General features: G+C 37.5%; 1 protein-coding gene across 3 annotated transcripts in view; it reads right to left on the bottom strand.

Annotated features, from left to right (window-relative positions):
* Window positions 1-17,018, bottom strand: part of HAAO (3-hydroxyanthranilate 3,4-dioxygenase) — a 35,875-nt gene that overhangs the window by 2,860 nt on the left and 15,997 nt on the right. For 2 of the 3 annotated variants that reach the window (XM_037406078.1, XM_037406079.1), the window contains 4 exons: window positions 14,723-14,812; window positions 13,919-13,962; window positions 2,254-2,399; window positions 1,039-1,107 (listed from right to left, as the gene is read on the bottom strand). In XM_037406078.1, coding sequence (XP_037261975.1) covers window positions 1,039-1,107; window positions 2,254-2,399; window positions 13,919-13,962; window positions 14,723-14,812 — 349 coding nt within the window. The remainder of the gene's footprint in view (window positions 1-1,038; window positions 1,108-2,253; window positions 2,400-13,918; window positions 13,963-14,722; window positions 14,813-17,018) is intronic. The other variant, XM_037406080.1, reaches the window with a different exon arrangement.

Genomic DNA, 17,018 nt, shown 5'->3' with positions numbered 1-17,018 from the left:
CCTGCTCTCTTTCATGAGGGCTAGCTAAATATTCAGCTGATCTTTCCTGTCTGACACTATTAGCATCAATGAAAACATGCTTCACGGTTCGTTGTTCCTCATCATAAAGCAGCAACCCATTGCCTGACTCTTGGGGCTACCCTGCTACCCGTCTAACCTCACCGGCTGCAAGTTGGTATGGCGCTGAGAATTACGGAGGTAACCTCCTGGAGTACTACAAGCTCCTCTTCTACTTTTCTGATTCCTAATATCTTTTCAAGTCTTGGAAGCAGTTCACAAGTCAGCAGCGAGCTGACAGAAATCACAAACAGGAGCCCATCCACACGGGAATGGACTTGTCATTATCTTTCAAGCAGAGGAGCCAGGTTCTTGCCAGCAACGAGGTCTTGATTGCATAGGCTGCTGTCAGCTGCAGTGTAAACAAATGTCTTTCAAGATTGTTATGTCAAATCAGTATTTCATAGTCCCTGTGAATGTCAAAAGAACAGGAACTGATAGAAATATCTGCCTCCCAAACTGGCCTGAATTGTGTAAATGAAAACTAGCTTTTCTCTGTTTCTCTCTTGGGCTGCACGTGTTTCCTAGAAGCCAGCTGAATGAAGAGCCTCTGGATGATCTACCATTGTGCTTTAGTATAAAAAAGTCTGAGAACTTGGTTATTAGCTCATTCTACCTGATTCCAGTTTGACTGCAGTAGGAGGACAAATGCCTCAAGGCAGAAGTAATAGGTGATGCTTTTTTATCACTTGGAGGTGTTCTGGTATATTTACAGGATATACCTTAGGTAGGGTATATTAAAATCCCCACCCAGACCTGATGGAGGAAGTGTACAAGACAAGGAAAAAAAGAGACTATTTTTATGGTGGCAGTAGTTTACAGTTATTTTTCATGATAGTTTAAAGCTGAAGGATGGTTGATGATCTTTTATATGAGAAAGAAGGTAATAATTTTAATTTCTGTTGCTGGTGCTAGAAGGCTTTACTACTGTTCAGTTTGAACTGAAACATGAACTCATTGGTTAAGAAATGTGCCACATACCAGCTGCCATATCCAGATATCTGAATTCTTTTTACTTTTCTCAGTTGTTCCTGGTCCGTAAGCTATAACCTTTAAAAAAACCCAAATGAAAAGAAAAAGGTAAGAAAAGTAATGGATTCATCCCAGTGACCAAAGTGTACATATTCATCTTCCAACAGCATTTAAAACGTTCTATTTTTATGCAAAAATATTCATAGATGATGATGTTATTTTTACAGACATTAAAATTCACATTACGTTTGGTATTCTCATATTGATTCCTACTGATAAAAAGGGAACTGATCACACCTGCCACTCCTTATGCTTCTCTGCATCCTCACTTATCTACTCCTTCTGCCTCCTCCCACTCTCAGCTTTGCATCTATATCCTTCCTGCTTCTGTTCTTGGAACAGGCACTTCCTCCTCATGAACTCTGGGCCCTGTCAAGAGCCTGTCGAAGTAGAGAAGATTCTTCCATTACCATTAAAAAAGTTGCAGAATGGACCTGATTTTTCTCATTATCTGCCCTTTCTGTGTTCTTCGAGACAGTCCCACGCTCTCTGTCACTTTGCTGTCAAATATATTGGATCCTTCAGAGTGTGACTCGAAGTAACCCAGGGAAAGAATATGTTTTGTAAACTATTGTGCATATAACACAGATAGCAAACGGGTGACAGCTTTATTTACACCCAAGCTAGTCTGTGTTTGACTAAACTGAGAAATGCGATGCTTTAGCACAGCCCAGGCTCTCGGGTGCTGTCCAGTTTTCCTTGTTTCCACTTTATGTAGATTGAGGGGGAGGGAGGGGAAAAAAAAAAAAGTGTATTTCCACACCCAGATCCCAGATTAGACTTGGCACCAAGAATGCTGTTCAAACACATAGGGAAGCCAAACATGGTTGCGAGTAGTATTTGTATCATGGCGGCGTTTCTGATTTGTGAGATATGGAGGGATAGGGCTATGGAGAGAGTGAGCTGGCTTAATCCCAGTGGAAATAAGGTTCAAGTTGATTCCATGAATGGAAGTTTCTGAGCTAGGAAGCTCCTGCCTTAAGCTAGTGAAATCAGTGGATGAAGGCAGGCACTTCTGAAGGGCAGGTCAGGCTAAGACAGTTGTTCTCTAGGGGTACGTAACTTTCTCTGCTGACTACATACTATTCCCAGGTCTGGATTCAGTCAGTCTGAACAGCCAGAGAAATTAGACACACGCCCCACCCCACCCTGTTTCCCCCCTACCTCTGTTTCAAAGTTATCTCCAAACATACTCAAGGATTTTTTCTGTTTTATTTCTCTGCGATGATCATTTAACCAGCCTGAGAAGGAAAACGGCTCCATAACAGAAGTGGAATTTAGTGGGAAAGGTGTTTCTTTCAGGAGTTCATCTGTAAGTAAGGCAGAGGGCTGTCAGTGATGCTTTTTTCCCTTGATCTTTGCAAGCATTTTATCGTTGTTTAAAGCTTGAAGGGTTCAGTTTACAGATATTATCTAGTCAAAAGTGAGTTGTAACAGGAAACAGTACTATGGTTATTATCAGGACTTTTTACCTGAGATTGTAAGATGCATGTATTATTTGTGTATCTTTATGGAGTTGCTTTTTAAAGGTGTTTTCAGAAGTGTTTTTCATCCACACCTGTTAAAAATGCATTCAAACAGCATGCAATAGACCACCTAGTTCTTGCTGGCATATTCTTCGTTCTGAGACCAGCTTTTGAACTGGTAAAATCTGATGTGTCATCTCTGAGCCTTTGCCAAGTCATCCCTTACATATCCTAATGTAAGTGGAATTAGGACTGTAGAACCAGCTTACTTTATATCTTTCATATAGTTAGTACTGGCTGTTACATTTCTTCTCCCCTATGTGTTTTTAAAACACTGACCACAGTGAAGCAAACCAGTTATCACAACCTTAAATTTAATAAAATGCCTTTTTTTTTTTTTTTTTTTGTGTGGTGATCTTGGAGTTATAGCTGGATTTAATTTCCAGTAATTCTCCTTCATAACTGATTTGATTTAAAAGAGCTGGAGGACTGAATGACGTTTCAGTGTAGGTGGTGAAATTCAAGATTTGTGCTGTGTGTTGCTAGTATATGGAATTAGCTGTAGTTGTTTACCAGCTCAGAGTGATGTGCAGAGACAGCGCAATCACCTTGGTGATCCCGAGTAGTTTGTTCTGAGATACCATGGGGGAACACCCATGGAGTAATTTCAAGCAATAATGCCAACTAGGTGCTGGAAAAACTCACTAAAGTTAAAAAGCTAAAGCTGTTTTTCTCTGCTCTGCAGTGTTTTGAATGTATCATTTCAGTTTTCAATGGAAGGCCATTTTGTACGCAGTCTTAGAACAATGTGTGAGAAGGTCCGTGTGTCCACGGGATGGCGGTGGACTGAATAAGCTACTGCTGTTTAACAGATTAAAAAGCACCGAGTATCTACACCCATCTCCAGACAATCTGGATGGGATGCTAACCCTTTTATTGTAGATAAAGGTTTTGCCATTCAAATTTCTTTTCCATTTTATTGAATTAAGTGGAAGAAGCAAATGTTTCTGCAAATGATTTGTCTCAGCAATGCCACTTTCAGGAAACACTGAAAGCAATCTGAAGAAATCTGCAGGAAAAGAAGGGAATTTTTTGTTTTGAAAGCTTTTTTGTCTTTCAAGCTTTTAAGAAAAAGATTCCTACTTTTCCATTATTTAACCTAAATACTTAATACAGTTTATTGAAAAGCAAGCTCCTCCAGAGAAATTAAGAAACACCACAAAGAAAAAGAAAATCTTTACATTAGATTTATTCTAATCTGGGCCTGGAAACATTAAAAAGATCTGGTCTGAACATTCCATATTTTATTTTTGGATAACACTAAAAATCAGTGTTAAGGTCATTGGTGATTTATTTCCACACTGCAATATTTCTGGTTGTTTTGGTTTGGGTTTTGTTTGTTTGTTTGTTCTTTTTTTTCTTAATTTTCACAGGTTCATCAAACTCACTTTGCAGGTAATTAGAAATATTTATATATACTTTGTCCTGTAATTATGGATATGCTTAACTACAGCTGTATTGGAAAGTTATTTTTTGGCTAGGGTGAGATATAAAATAAAGGTCTAGAATATTATTATATATATTCACACACAGCAGAGGAGAATAACATATTAAGACATTTCATCAGAAGGTACTCGGTGCAATTAGTATTCCAATAGATTTTTAAATGTTTTGTTTCATGTATAGTAGCAATCTTTACCTTCTAAAGTAATACAAAGATGATAGAGGTGGTTTTTTTTTCTATTATCAGAATAAAACAGATCACTTGAATTTAGAAAAGCCTGTTGGAATACAAGAAAGCCATTGGTAGGGCTTTCTACTAAAATGCATGTCCTTGTTGAAATTGTTGGGTTTTTTCACAATAAATAAATAAAGGTATATAGCACCTGTAGGATAAGAGACAAATACTGAGAGGCCCTGAGTATCCTGCTCAGCTCAAGGGAATACATGTCTCCACAGGTCAAGAATTCCAGTGTCAAGCTAACAAGTAAGTTCAGACTTCATGTGCTGGAGAAAGGACAGCAAACAGCCAAGTCTCCAGGATGGGCAGTGTGATCTTTTAGGCAAGCAGAACTATGAACGTTCTCCGTGAGTTGCAAGGAACTTGGGGTACAAAAAAGTCAAAGTACTTGTTTGTATTCTGACAAAGAAGCAACACGAATCTAACAATGAGAAGCAACTGTAAACTTCTAAGTTTGCAGCTTAACTTCTGTCAGTGCTACCTGTAAACATAACTTTGCTAGTTTTCCTCTTTCTGGAGAACTCCAGCTGTACCGCAAAACAGGGACAACGTGCACAGGACAATAGTAAAGTGACCTATGCATACTTAGGGCCAATGTAAAGTGTCATACATCCTACGCTTACTACAGAGCACTGTCCTTTCTTGCTTGTGATATACAGGCACTTTCTAACAGTTTCATTTACTTTCAGGTAAAGATGGACATAAAAAAAAAAAAATGTATTTAGGCTTTAAGTACTTCAGGACAAGAGCTGTATTTTGACACTTGTCAGCAGGCCCTGGCCTGTGGTGGGGTTTTAGCTCGTTACTGATTTTGATGTTAATGACACTTGCCCATTGATAGCATAACAGCAGTTTGAAAACTGTGTCTGCATGAAATGAACCTTCAGTGTGATCCAGGATGATGATTTGATTACCTGTTACTGCAGAGCAGAGACCTCTTTAATGATGAAGTATATGGCATGTATCTGACATTATTAATAGCCTACGTGACCGAGTCCTCATTTAACCCTAATACTTATCCCTTGTATGAAAGCTGCAGCTGCCCTAGTGCTTGTGAACTTGAGATAATGAGCTATGATGAGAAGGATCCAATATTTTGGGATCCCACACATGTCAGAGTTGAAGCTTTGTGCTTCCAAAGGAACCGAGCATTTCTTATCAGGCTAATGGCTTATATTTAGACATTGTTGCGTATATTTCATCTTGGCCTGTACATTGGCTTTCAACAATATCTCAGGAAGTGCGAATTGGTGTGTTTCCAGAGCTCTTATGTTCTAGTAATACCGTGAGGCAAGGACACAGCATGTTTAAGGATGGTAAAGGTAAAAAATACGGCAGCAAAATGGAAGATGGCAATTCTAAGCTAGTCAGCTAAAAGCCTTTTGTATGTATCTCCAGGTAACATATCACTAAATGGAACATCGAATCTAGTATTTTCTTACATGTTCAGCAGATCTATTTCAATAGTTCAATAATAACATCCATTTTTGTAGCTGTTAAATATTTGTATCAGAGCAATGTGTTATTTATGGACTTTATAGCTCTGTTCAGCTTTAAATTAGAATCTGATGGTATCATGTTAAGCTGAAAAATACATCATGTTTACTGAATGACTTTGTAAATATTTAAAAAAAGGAATTACAGGTTTTGGAGGAAGTTGATTTCAGTTCAGCAATAGAGACTGTACTAAGGCTGAGAATATGAAGGTGTGCAAAAATGGAGAGCGCGGCTTGCAGGAAAACAGCCGGTGAACATACAGGTGGTTACAGCCTCCACAGACATCACCTAAGGAAGAGTTGGAACTTGCTGGGAGTACTGTACTTCTGATAGCAATAAAGAGGGCAGGTAAAAGAGGACTGCCCCTGGCATACCAGGTATATGGGAGTGTATTTGCTTTTCCAGACATGTTAGATGGTAACCCCCCTCTCCCCGCCCCAGGGATGTGCCTAAGCTTTCCTGTCAAGAAATCAGACCATCTCATTCTCCCAGAGTGTTTCTTGAGCCTTCTGTCCCCAAGCTCTTTCCATAGCTGTCTTGCAAACCTTGTTTCTTCAAGATTTGTTGCAAAAGAGAAGAGCAGTAAAGCACATGAAATATGATATACTGAAATAGTGTCAGCTATCAAACTGATTACATGTTGGCTTTATGAAAAACTATTTTTTGCTGACATGCCATCCTTCAGTTCTAGGCAGCACATTCTAGATTTCAAATCTTTAAATCGCCTTATATGTTGTTACTAATTGTGAAAGCCCCTCCATCCTAAGTCACTGTGCTGCCTCAGAAACAGTCTGTCCCTGTATGCTGTGGCCTTATCTCCATGCAAAGACATGAGGAAGTTCCTTACAAATGGTGTCTCCCTCTCTGCAAAAGCAGAAGACATGCTTAACCGAAGTGGAGCAGTTGGATGCTTTCTGTTTTCTTACTCTTTAACTGAGCATAAAATGGTCCAGATGGGATAAAGAGCTCACAAGTTATTTTAGAATTATGTATTCATTTATTTCTGTCCACTTTCTAATTATCCCTTCCATTTTTGAAAGACTGCTATATCATAATGAATAGTTCTGATGTGACCATTTTGCAGCATTTCATGTTTAATTTCCAATGCCAGCAATAATATATACCCTGGAATGTTTTTCCTATATGTGCCTACCTAATTCTTATGAAAAGTCTGCTTTATTCTCCATGTCAACAGAAATGTCAATGAGACTAGTAGGAGTTTAATACCTCTGTAGATAAAACTTGTGGACTGAGGGATGTAATTTCAGGCATCTGGGTTTGAAAAAGCAAGTAGTTAGCTCACTGCATATAAAAATCCAGAGTGAAAGCACTGACAGTGACTGATTACTTTGGGGGTAGTTAGTTCATTTCACTGCTGTTGAGTATACATGCAGAAACAGCTGAAAATTCAGCACTCACTCAGTGTAATCATACATTTCCCCGTGTAACTGTATTTGGTTTTGTAGCATGCCCTGAGAGTTGGCATGACTGCAAATTTATGATTTGTCCCTGTAATTATTTCTAGGCACATTTTTCTTTGTGTCATTAAATCTATGCTGGAAACTAAACAACAATTTTTTTTTTTTCCTAATTGAAACAAAGAAGTTTGAGGAAAGCCTTGAAAAATATTTTTGTAATAAAGAAATACAGCCTCTTCAAAAAGAGGTGTCAGCAGCCAGATGGAAGGGAATAAATTGGAACCAAGAAATTGCAAGATTTAGGTCATAATTATGTTTAAAGGCTCTTCATGGTATAGATAAGTCATATTGTATTTAGAAATACTGACCACTGTTCCAATCCTACAACCAGGAATCTTAATTTTGGTTTCTGAATCTGCCTTTTATATGACTGTGGGCATTTCCTTAATTGTCTTTGTGTATAACTTCTGCTTCCATAGAAGAGGAATAGGATATTTCATTATAACAAGTGTTGAGACCTCACTACATTTGTGAGACAAGGATTTGTACAGCATGTGTGAGCTATTACTACTAAATAGCCTTAGAAACACTAGTGAAAATGTCAGATTGACTCCATTAGTGAGTTTTCTGTTTCAGATGTTGCTGTTTGGGGAGCATTTAAGAGCATAAGGAAGAAAGAAGATGCCTTATTAGAAAAGACATACCTGCTGTGAAACTGCTCTGAGCTTTAGGGCTCTCAAAAATACCAGATATTTTTCCCCACTAAAGTCTGAACAGAAAGAAAAACAACTTTATAGGGCATTTCTTCCAATTTCCCTGATAGGTTTATTATATACATTATGTACTAAAGGTCAGTAGTGGCTTCGTTCCCATGGAGAAGCATTAGGAGAGGAGATGGAGATTGCAGTTTATATTCTGCCTCTTTTTGAGGAGGCTCAGCAGAGAATATTGTGGGAGAAGTAAGCTTGTTCCTGGAGACTTTGGTTTTTGTTTGGTGACTGTTGTCATTAGCTGTTCTGGGCTCAGAGCATTCGTGGCTCCAAGGGATGTGTAGCCTGCAGTCCAGGGTTTTGGATTATATATTGTAGTTTCAGATTAAAAAGTTTAGTGGAAGTTTTCATATGGCAAATTATAGCAGCCATGCTCCATACATTGTAATGCTACTTTATTTGTGTATTAAATGTTGCTGATTTAGGCTGGTTTGTCCGAGTTCTTCATCTCCAGTGCTGGCTCTGTGCTCAGTGGAACTGGTGTGGTGTGGAAAGTTGTTAAATATGAAGGGAGGGGAAGTGGATGAACCCAGTGATTCATGTGCCCTTTGCAGTTCAGGTGGGCTTCGGGAGAGATATGAACATGACTTGGAAGTTACTTAAAGGATTCAGGCATGATGGGATAAAGATCAATAGTGCATTTATGTGGGCATTTTTGCCAGAACAGAGACAGTGAGGACGGTATGAAAAAGGAGTAGATTCAAGTTGTTGATAGAAGTTACAGACAGTGTCTCGGAGAATTGTACAATTATGGTGGGTCTAGACAGTTTGACTGTCTAAATCTAAATGACTGAGGCTCTGTGTCTGTTTGAGTAGCCTTCTGTCCTGGAGACCTCCTGGTGGCTATTTTCAAGATAAATTCCCTAGAGGAACACTTCTTAATATCTCAATGCTCATGTTTTTTCTTTTAATACCAGTACTCAAAGCAGAAAGAAATTACATTATAGAAGGATCTATCTATCTAGATACGTGGGAAGTCCTTAATAGATGAGAGAAAAGAGAATAAAATATTCAGTTTTCTAAATGGCTCTATAGCAAATCAAATTTATTTCCAGAATAATGATTCTTATTTAATTAAACACACAGTGATAGTATCTTTAGAATTATTTCAGGATACCTACAACACAGGCATATACATACAGTTATTTTAAGTTCAAAAGAATGGTCCTGTATTTGCTGTAGTGTAAATGAAGACACAATTTGTTCTGCTCCTTGGTTTTATTTTTCTGAGGTAGTTTTAATTTAATAATATTGCCCACTAGCCACTTACCTTTATTATTTAGCTTTTTCTTATTTTCAGTTATTAACACTCTTTTCTTTTGATCTGCTGTTTTTTATACACCAGTGAAACAAGACTGAACAGCTAATACTGTCTACAGAGGCTGCACTGGATTAGCTACAGAGGATTGACAGTACAGAAGCTGATTTTTATAGTGCTGAGCTCACCTTTATAACTTGCTTAATAGCACTACTGAAACCAGAAAACATTTGTTTATAGACTGTGCCCGAGGCTGTATGGTATTCCTACTCAACTGACTGAAGAAACCACTCAATTTTTCATACTGATTCAGATCCTGAGGTTTTGTCTGCTCTGAATCACAAGCAGAGAACTGTGCTGTATCCTAACAACACAAACCAAATTTTAAGTTCAGACTGTAAATTACCATAGATACACCTAGAACTGATGAAAGTTTTGCTAGTGAAGTCACTACAGGACTGGTTTTTAATTATATATCTGTATGTCCACTGACAAGAAAGCTTTTATGGGAATTAAAATTTCATTGATAATTAGAAGTAGATTAATTGGTTTGGATACTGCTGTCTCTTCATATATTTGGAATGCCCTGCTTTCAGAGGGACTTGCTCTACTGTTGGCTGAACCAGAAACCATAAATAAATCAAGAATAAGTCTGGACTTTAGATATTTTTAGGAGTGGTGGTGTTTCTTTTAAAGCAATTGGAGCTTGATTGATTCCATTTATAGCTTTCCTCTATGAGTGAGCTGCTATCAAGGGGTTTCTTTCAAGATGTTTTTCTTCAATTTTATTCCATTTCTCTCTAAAAAGGTGAGGTGCTAGTTCAGGCTTATGTAGAGATGAGCCTGAGAGTGCTTCAGCTGGCACTTTTAAACTGAGGAGATGCTGGAGTTTCAGCCAGGAGGAGGCTGAAACCCAGACCTCTGCATAGGTCAGCTCAAACCTTGTTAAAATATTTTTTTCAGTGAAACATCATGCGAAACTGGTGGTAGCTTGTTATATGTTACAAGTGTCATGCTGGTTGTTGAATTATACTTCTGAAGAGAAAAAAAGGAGAGCTGCTGAGGGAATAAATCCGAAGCATTATTTCTGTCTCAGTTGGGTATATCTCCAGAAGGAACATATTACCAGCTTACTCATATCTCAGTCAAACTTTGTTTGATGGATTATTTTTTTTAATTTTTTTTTTAACACAAGTCTCACTGACAGTTACAGGAGCTGCTAGCTAAAACTTCTGTAACTAAAAATGTCGGGTATTTTCCTCATGTGTAAGACATTACTGAGAATTTGAGCTTCTTATTGTCCGTGAGAACTGAAAACTGGAAAAATGGAGCCATTCCCCATGCTGAAAGCCTGCCATATAATTTGTTGACTGCTTTTTGCTTATAGCAAGAGTTAGGCCAAGGGCATCTCAAATTTTTGTTGTTTTGACTTAGCAGCTAATCCAAGAGGAGTGTCCATTCAGGAGAAAAAGGTGCATTGAGCTCTGAGCAAAGTAACTATGTTTACATGCTTTATTTTTTATGTCTTGAAAAAAACTTTTTTCAGCTTTAATGGAAATGTCTCATGCCTTTTGGCCTTTTTACAGCTTTTGAATAAATTACAAGGAAAGAACTTCTGTACTGGATTTATCAATAACAATTTCTCAGAGTTCTGTGTTAAAAAAAAAGAAAAGCATCAAGATGTACCACAGCTTCTGATTGATTATCAGGTTTGTTCTTTAGCTCTAATCTTCTCAAAAATATTAACAGTATAAATCTTTAATGTTCTTTTCTGCACTGATGTAATTGTTACTGATGTATAAGCTCTTAGCTCAAACTGGTGAAGGATGCCTATTGGAAATCACTGTATTGAACAATGATAGTATGTGTAAGATAGTATTTTTTTTATTACAGCAGCATCTAGAGGCTTCATCTGAAATTATATTTCCTCTGCTCAGTACTGTATGAACACACAGTGAGAGACAGTAGCTGCACTTACCTACATCCCCCCGCACATAAAAAAAAAAAAAAAAACAAAAAAAAAAAACAACCAAAAACCCAACCAAACCAACAAAAATCAAACCAGCAACACCCAAACGTCACACAGGTGACATGTTCCAATTAAAATAAGCTCATTTAAAAAAAAAATTAAAAAATAAACACATTCTGATGATGCATATAAAGAAAAATAAGATGTTGGGGATGACAACATTTTGTTTGTAAGAAACGGAGATCTTTCTGAGACTTAAATTTCCTTGTCCATCAAAGAGCCAATGCCAAAAGCTGGTTCAGCTGCAAAGTCTTTCAGGCAGGGTTTCTGACTGGTTTACCATTTCCTAATTGCAAGGGCTTGTAAGGTTGTTATCCTATACAACATTTCTGTGAACTTTTATTTTTGGTGACAATGACTTAGCTATTTTTAAGAAAAGTGATATTTAGGAAAATAAAAAAAAAGATGTGCAAAAAACAATCTTTCCTTGATTTTATGATTTGAGTAAGATATTTGTTATTGATTGAAACAGCAGGCAGTGACATTTTTATAGTTACTATCAAGCTGAGAAATGGGATAATGAAAAATCATTTCCACATTAGAACTTTTGTCTCTATTGGAGTAATTCATAAAAAGACATTTTAAGACATTTGGGAATGAATATGCAGATTAAAGACAACTGGTTCTAAAAATTTCTTAGAGGAGCTAAAATTTTAATTTGTGGCAAGAGGCATGGAATACAAGTTATGGATGTGACCGAAGGATGGCATTCAAGTTTGTCATGGAGTTATAAGAGTATCATAGCTGGGTGTTATGGCTGTTCATGTGTGCGCATGAAGTGCACCTGAGCCATAAATTTCCTGGTTGGTGCAGGATGTCCCCCCATCAGTCATCTGCACAGATGAGACAACAGACTGATCTGAAACAGCAAACCTAGGTGAGCAATGGGATTGACTGAACTGGTGGTGTGGTCAGCTGGCTCAGTATTGGATCAGATGTGTGCATGTATGTGCTTAATAGAAGGTCAGTCTGCTGAAATTTAGACAAAATATGTAAATATCTATGATGAAAAAACAAGAAAGAATTTGAAAACCAGAGACTGTTACAAATAGTTAACAAAGCATGGCCCTGGGAGAGGTAATAGACACCATAAATAGATCAAACTGGGGCATAACAAAATAAGCTCAAAGAGAATCAAATGGTTAATGAGAGCAAACAGAAAATTAATTGAACTATGTGTGAATTATTTTAATCAGCATACTAAAAGATCCACCCTCGATCAAAGCAAGCCCCCTACTAACAAAGCCCCCTCCCCACAGAACATGTGGGTGGGAAAAAAAAAGAATTCTGTACCTTTAAATGGAGGCAAGGACTTTAAGAACCAAAGAGAATTAAATGTGACTAAATGTGATTGTAAATGGTTCTTCAAAGCATCTAAAATGGTTTACTGTGTTTTAAGAGGTGTGTTAGCTTTGTGGGTTTACCACCTAGCACCCATCTCTGCGCAGACACGCAATAAGTATGTTGGCTCTTTGCACGCCTGGTCGAGACAACGGTGGCCTTCAAAACAGCATTTGGCCAACTGCTGCAGGAACTGTCCGGGTGGGAATCTAAGGCTGTCCTGGAGATCCCACATGTGTGGGGTACAACATAATGCTGTGCTTATGCTGATTTGCAATTTTCCATGTGTCAATTAAGAGCCTGGCAATGTCACGAAAACTTTCCAGTTAGTTCCTGCAGCAGAACTGACCAAGTTGCACCTAAACCACTCACAAATAGTCCATAGAAACTGTTCCTGCAGGTGCAGAAATGGTCACATAGTGTAGTCTTTTGTATCTAGTTAAGACAAGTGGGTGGTATTTCGCAGATAATTTATGTGAATCAATTGCAATGGATCATGCATGTGCTGGATGTTCATGTACAGCTGTGGATCAACAGGACTGTAAGATTTCAGTGAAACAAGATTCCCAGTGAAGGTGTTGTTGCAAGTATCCTTGCAATAGAGACTTTGGTTGTCATATGGAAAGCAACCATCGTGTTTGATCCTAAAGGTACTAATAAACTAGTTTTCTTTTAAGTCATTCTCTCTATGTCCTATGTCTCTGTCCAACAGACTTGCGTTGGAGTTACGAGTGGAATATCTGCTTCAGTGTGGAAGATGCAATCAGTACCCACAAGTAGAGGCAAAATAAAAAATAAGGCAAGACAGCATGGAAATAAAATGTTAAATGGATTTAAATAGACCCTACATGAACTAAAAGTATCTGTCTTTCTCTAGGTACCCTTATTTGCCAAGAGTAGATCACAGTGTGTAGTTATAGCTAAAGGAGTACAAGTAGGTATAGAGTGTATAGACTCAACTTGCAAAAAAATCTCATTCTGCAGTCAGAAATGAAATTTTGTTACTATAAGACTTGAATAGCACGCAAGGATAGAGATAATGAGATTTCACACTGTATGCTTACCTGACAGATCATTATGGTGGCATCACATGAAAAACTGTTGATAATCATGTATATGGTTGGTTTTATTGTGGTTGGGGTAATGGAAGGAATTACTTCCCAAAGTAACTTTAATTTACATAATCAGAAAGAAAAACAGAAACTTAGTCATTTTATGTGATGATCATTGCTGTTCAACCCGATGTTGTTATAATTTGATATTTGATAAATGTGGTAATTGTTCTAATTCTATAATTAATTTGCATTACCTGGATTTGGTTTTCCAGTTTGATATTGTCTTGAATTGAAAAACCTGGAATAATAAACATTTAAACACCAGTAAAAAGTCACGTTCATGTTCTGTAGGTTAACAAAGAACAGGCAGTAATGCTGGCCATTAAGCTTTGTGTTGATGTGCCACATCCTCAGCTACTATCACATGTATTCACAATATATATACACGCATACATATGTGTGCATATATACGTTACACACACATATATATAATAAAATAGGGCCGTACCTATTTTATTGACAGGGTTTTTCTTAAAGTCCACCAAAATTCATGTCACTAAACAATTTCCTTGTTCACTTTAATCGATCTGTTAAACAGTTGCTGTTTGTTGATGACATTCACATATTTCCTAGAAAGCAGCTGTCTTCCAAATATGCCACAGTCCTATTATTCATGAATAATATCGATTAAAAGTACTTAGATTAAAGCAAAAGAAGCCCTAAGGCAATTAATTGGATTATGTTAACCTTGCATCAACCAGTGGTAATTCCTCATTCAATTCTTTTTGCACTTAGCAGCATTGTGCTTTTACTTGTTCAAAAAGTATGTTCCAGGTAGATGTGAGGAGCACCTGATTTTTATATTTTTTTAAAATCTGATTTAATGAGTTTGGGGTATACAAGATATGATTAAAAATTCCTAGAGCACCAATTAACTTTTAACAAGTCTGTGTAAAATGCAGCATAAATAGAAAATTCACTATGTAAGTCACAGACTGATGAAGATCTATTAGACCATTTTAACTCTTCTTTTAAAATTTACACAGAAAAAAGCTTACTCTTGAATTATTGGTAGAAGTTGAGTGCCAAGATCTTCACAGTGAAACCATTTTTCAAAGAGGACATTAGTTGATTCTCCAACATAGTACCTGACAAAGTAAAAACATTAGTCAATCCTTTTATTAAGTGATCAGGCAGTTTCAGTCTTTTCAAGAAAACAGCTATTTGATGTGTGAGAGCGTGTTATTCTCAAGCCTGGTGTACTTGACTCTGAAGAATGGTTATTTAGGGAAGCTTTCTGTTTCCTTGGTTAGCTGACTTGGGGGGGGGGAGCCTCAGACTTCTATGGAGGACCTTGTAGTCCTGTTGATCAGCCACAGATTAAGTCACCAAAGTCCTTTACCAACTCTCCAGATTTAATACTGGGAATGATTGCTGCCATATCCCTTGGGACCAAGAACTTGCACTTTGGACGTAGTTATTGCAAAAATAACTGGACCCAAATACCATTTCCAGTAACTGCTTCCATGCAACTGTGAGATAAATGCTCATATTTCAGAGAGTCAACTTGCTTATTGCCCATGCGTGGACTGATAAGAAATCAAGGTGGTTTATGGACTCATTTTGCAAAAAATAGATGGTTGTCAGCTGTGTAAATCTGGGAAGTGTTGTTTAGCCACCATTCTGAAGAGGAACTTAGCATTTCTCTTGTGTTACTTTATGTCTTAACAAATAAATTGTGCTGAGATCAACAGGTCAAGGTTGCTGTAATCTGTGGAATAGCAAATACAAAATTTACCTACAGATTTTAAAAAGAGTTTGTGTACTGGTAAGGGAGTGATGCTCCAGTTCAGGCACTTATATCGTGACTCATAGGTTGCATAGGATGTGAATAGGTCCTGTACATCCTTTGAGTTAGTCACTGGCATGTGTGTTTGAAGAGGGAAACAAGGAGTATATAATTATACTGTGCATATTTGTGTATTTGTGTCTGTCTTACGTATCTATATATGTATTGTCCAGAAACTTTCTAAGAGCTCTTTGGCTCCTCGAGTTTTGCAAACACAGGCTACTCAGAATACAATAGCATTACTAATGGCTCCAATAAGGAAAAAGCTGTGCTGCAAGCACAGATTTTGAACACAGAGAATCTACAGAGAAGGGAGATGCTACAGATGTCTCAGCTGGGAAAAGGCTTTGTACTTGGCAAGGACTTTGCATCTTACTAAGGGTAAAGAATTCAACCACACAACTAACATCAAACTTAGTTGTTTCTGTCCTTGTTTGCCATAGGATTAACATTAGCTAGTGCATTTTTCTTATAGTACAAACCATGTAATCATTACTTGGGCTGGAACACTGAGTCAGGTTACTTATTCTTCACTTGTACAGTAATCGGTATGCTGGGGGCTCTGATTTATGACTCTATGACCGAGTCTTACAGGCATGATTAATAATGGAACAGTAACATAATAGTAGACCTTGAGTCAGCATACTTCGAAGTTCATTATGACTGCCTCTTGTACAGTCTTTGCTGCAGGTGGCTAGGAGTGAAAAATGTTTGAGAAGATGAGAGGTTCTGGTTGTAAATCCCCACCTCTCCCAGGAGCACACAGAAAGACAACGTAGGTTCAAAAGTATGACATGATTGTTCACTTGCAAAACTTCAGGTTCATCACATCTGTGTGAAAACCTCTGAGTAAATTATTTTCAGGCACCTGATGAGATATTTTCAATTAAGACTATGCTTTGTTAATCCAATTATTTTTTCCCACCTGCAAACCATATGGTAGCTTTTAGTTTCATTTCTCCACAGAGGCATGACTATATTGATAGAGTGCCACTCTCTAGATCTACTTGGGATTCCTAAAAAGGCATTCAGCATCTTTTTAACTCTTACCATTCACAGACTTCATGTACAAGGTAGGTTATTTTACTTAAAGTTACCTAAAGCTAATTATGTTGCTTTATTACAAATAAACATTGTTATCTGAATCACTGGGTAATTGTTTCTGGATCAAAATATCATTTTAATAACGTAAGTGCTCACAATTCACAGACCTGTAATGAAAGGAAAAAAGAGGCAAGTGCCAAAAGATGAACAGTGCTTTAAAGGAACTGGATTTGTCTTTAGCTTGGAATTCCAATCACATGTTTTTCTGAATGGTCCCTTTCTTAGTTTCTTATTTCTTTCTTTAGTTTTGTTTTTTTTTTGTTTTGTTTGAATGAAAAAGTGTATCTTCCTAGCTCTGCATATTTGCAATCTTCCTGCTGTGACACCACCTATGTTGCATTCAAAGCTGTAGGCAAAAGAACAGTATGTTACAGATATTACCTCCATTTTAAATCTTTATA

Source organism: Falco rusticolus, chromosome 12 (assembly GCF_015220075.1).
Source record: "Falco rusticolus isolate bFalRus1 chromosome 12, bFalRus1.pri, whole genome shotgun sequence".
NCBI lineage: Eukaryota > Metazoa > Chordata > Aves > Falconiformes > Falconidae > Falco > Falco rusticolus.
Note: the sequence above shows the minus strand (reverse complement) of the source record. Positions and strands in the feature narration are given on the sequence as shown.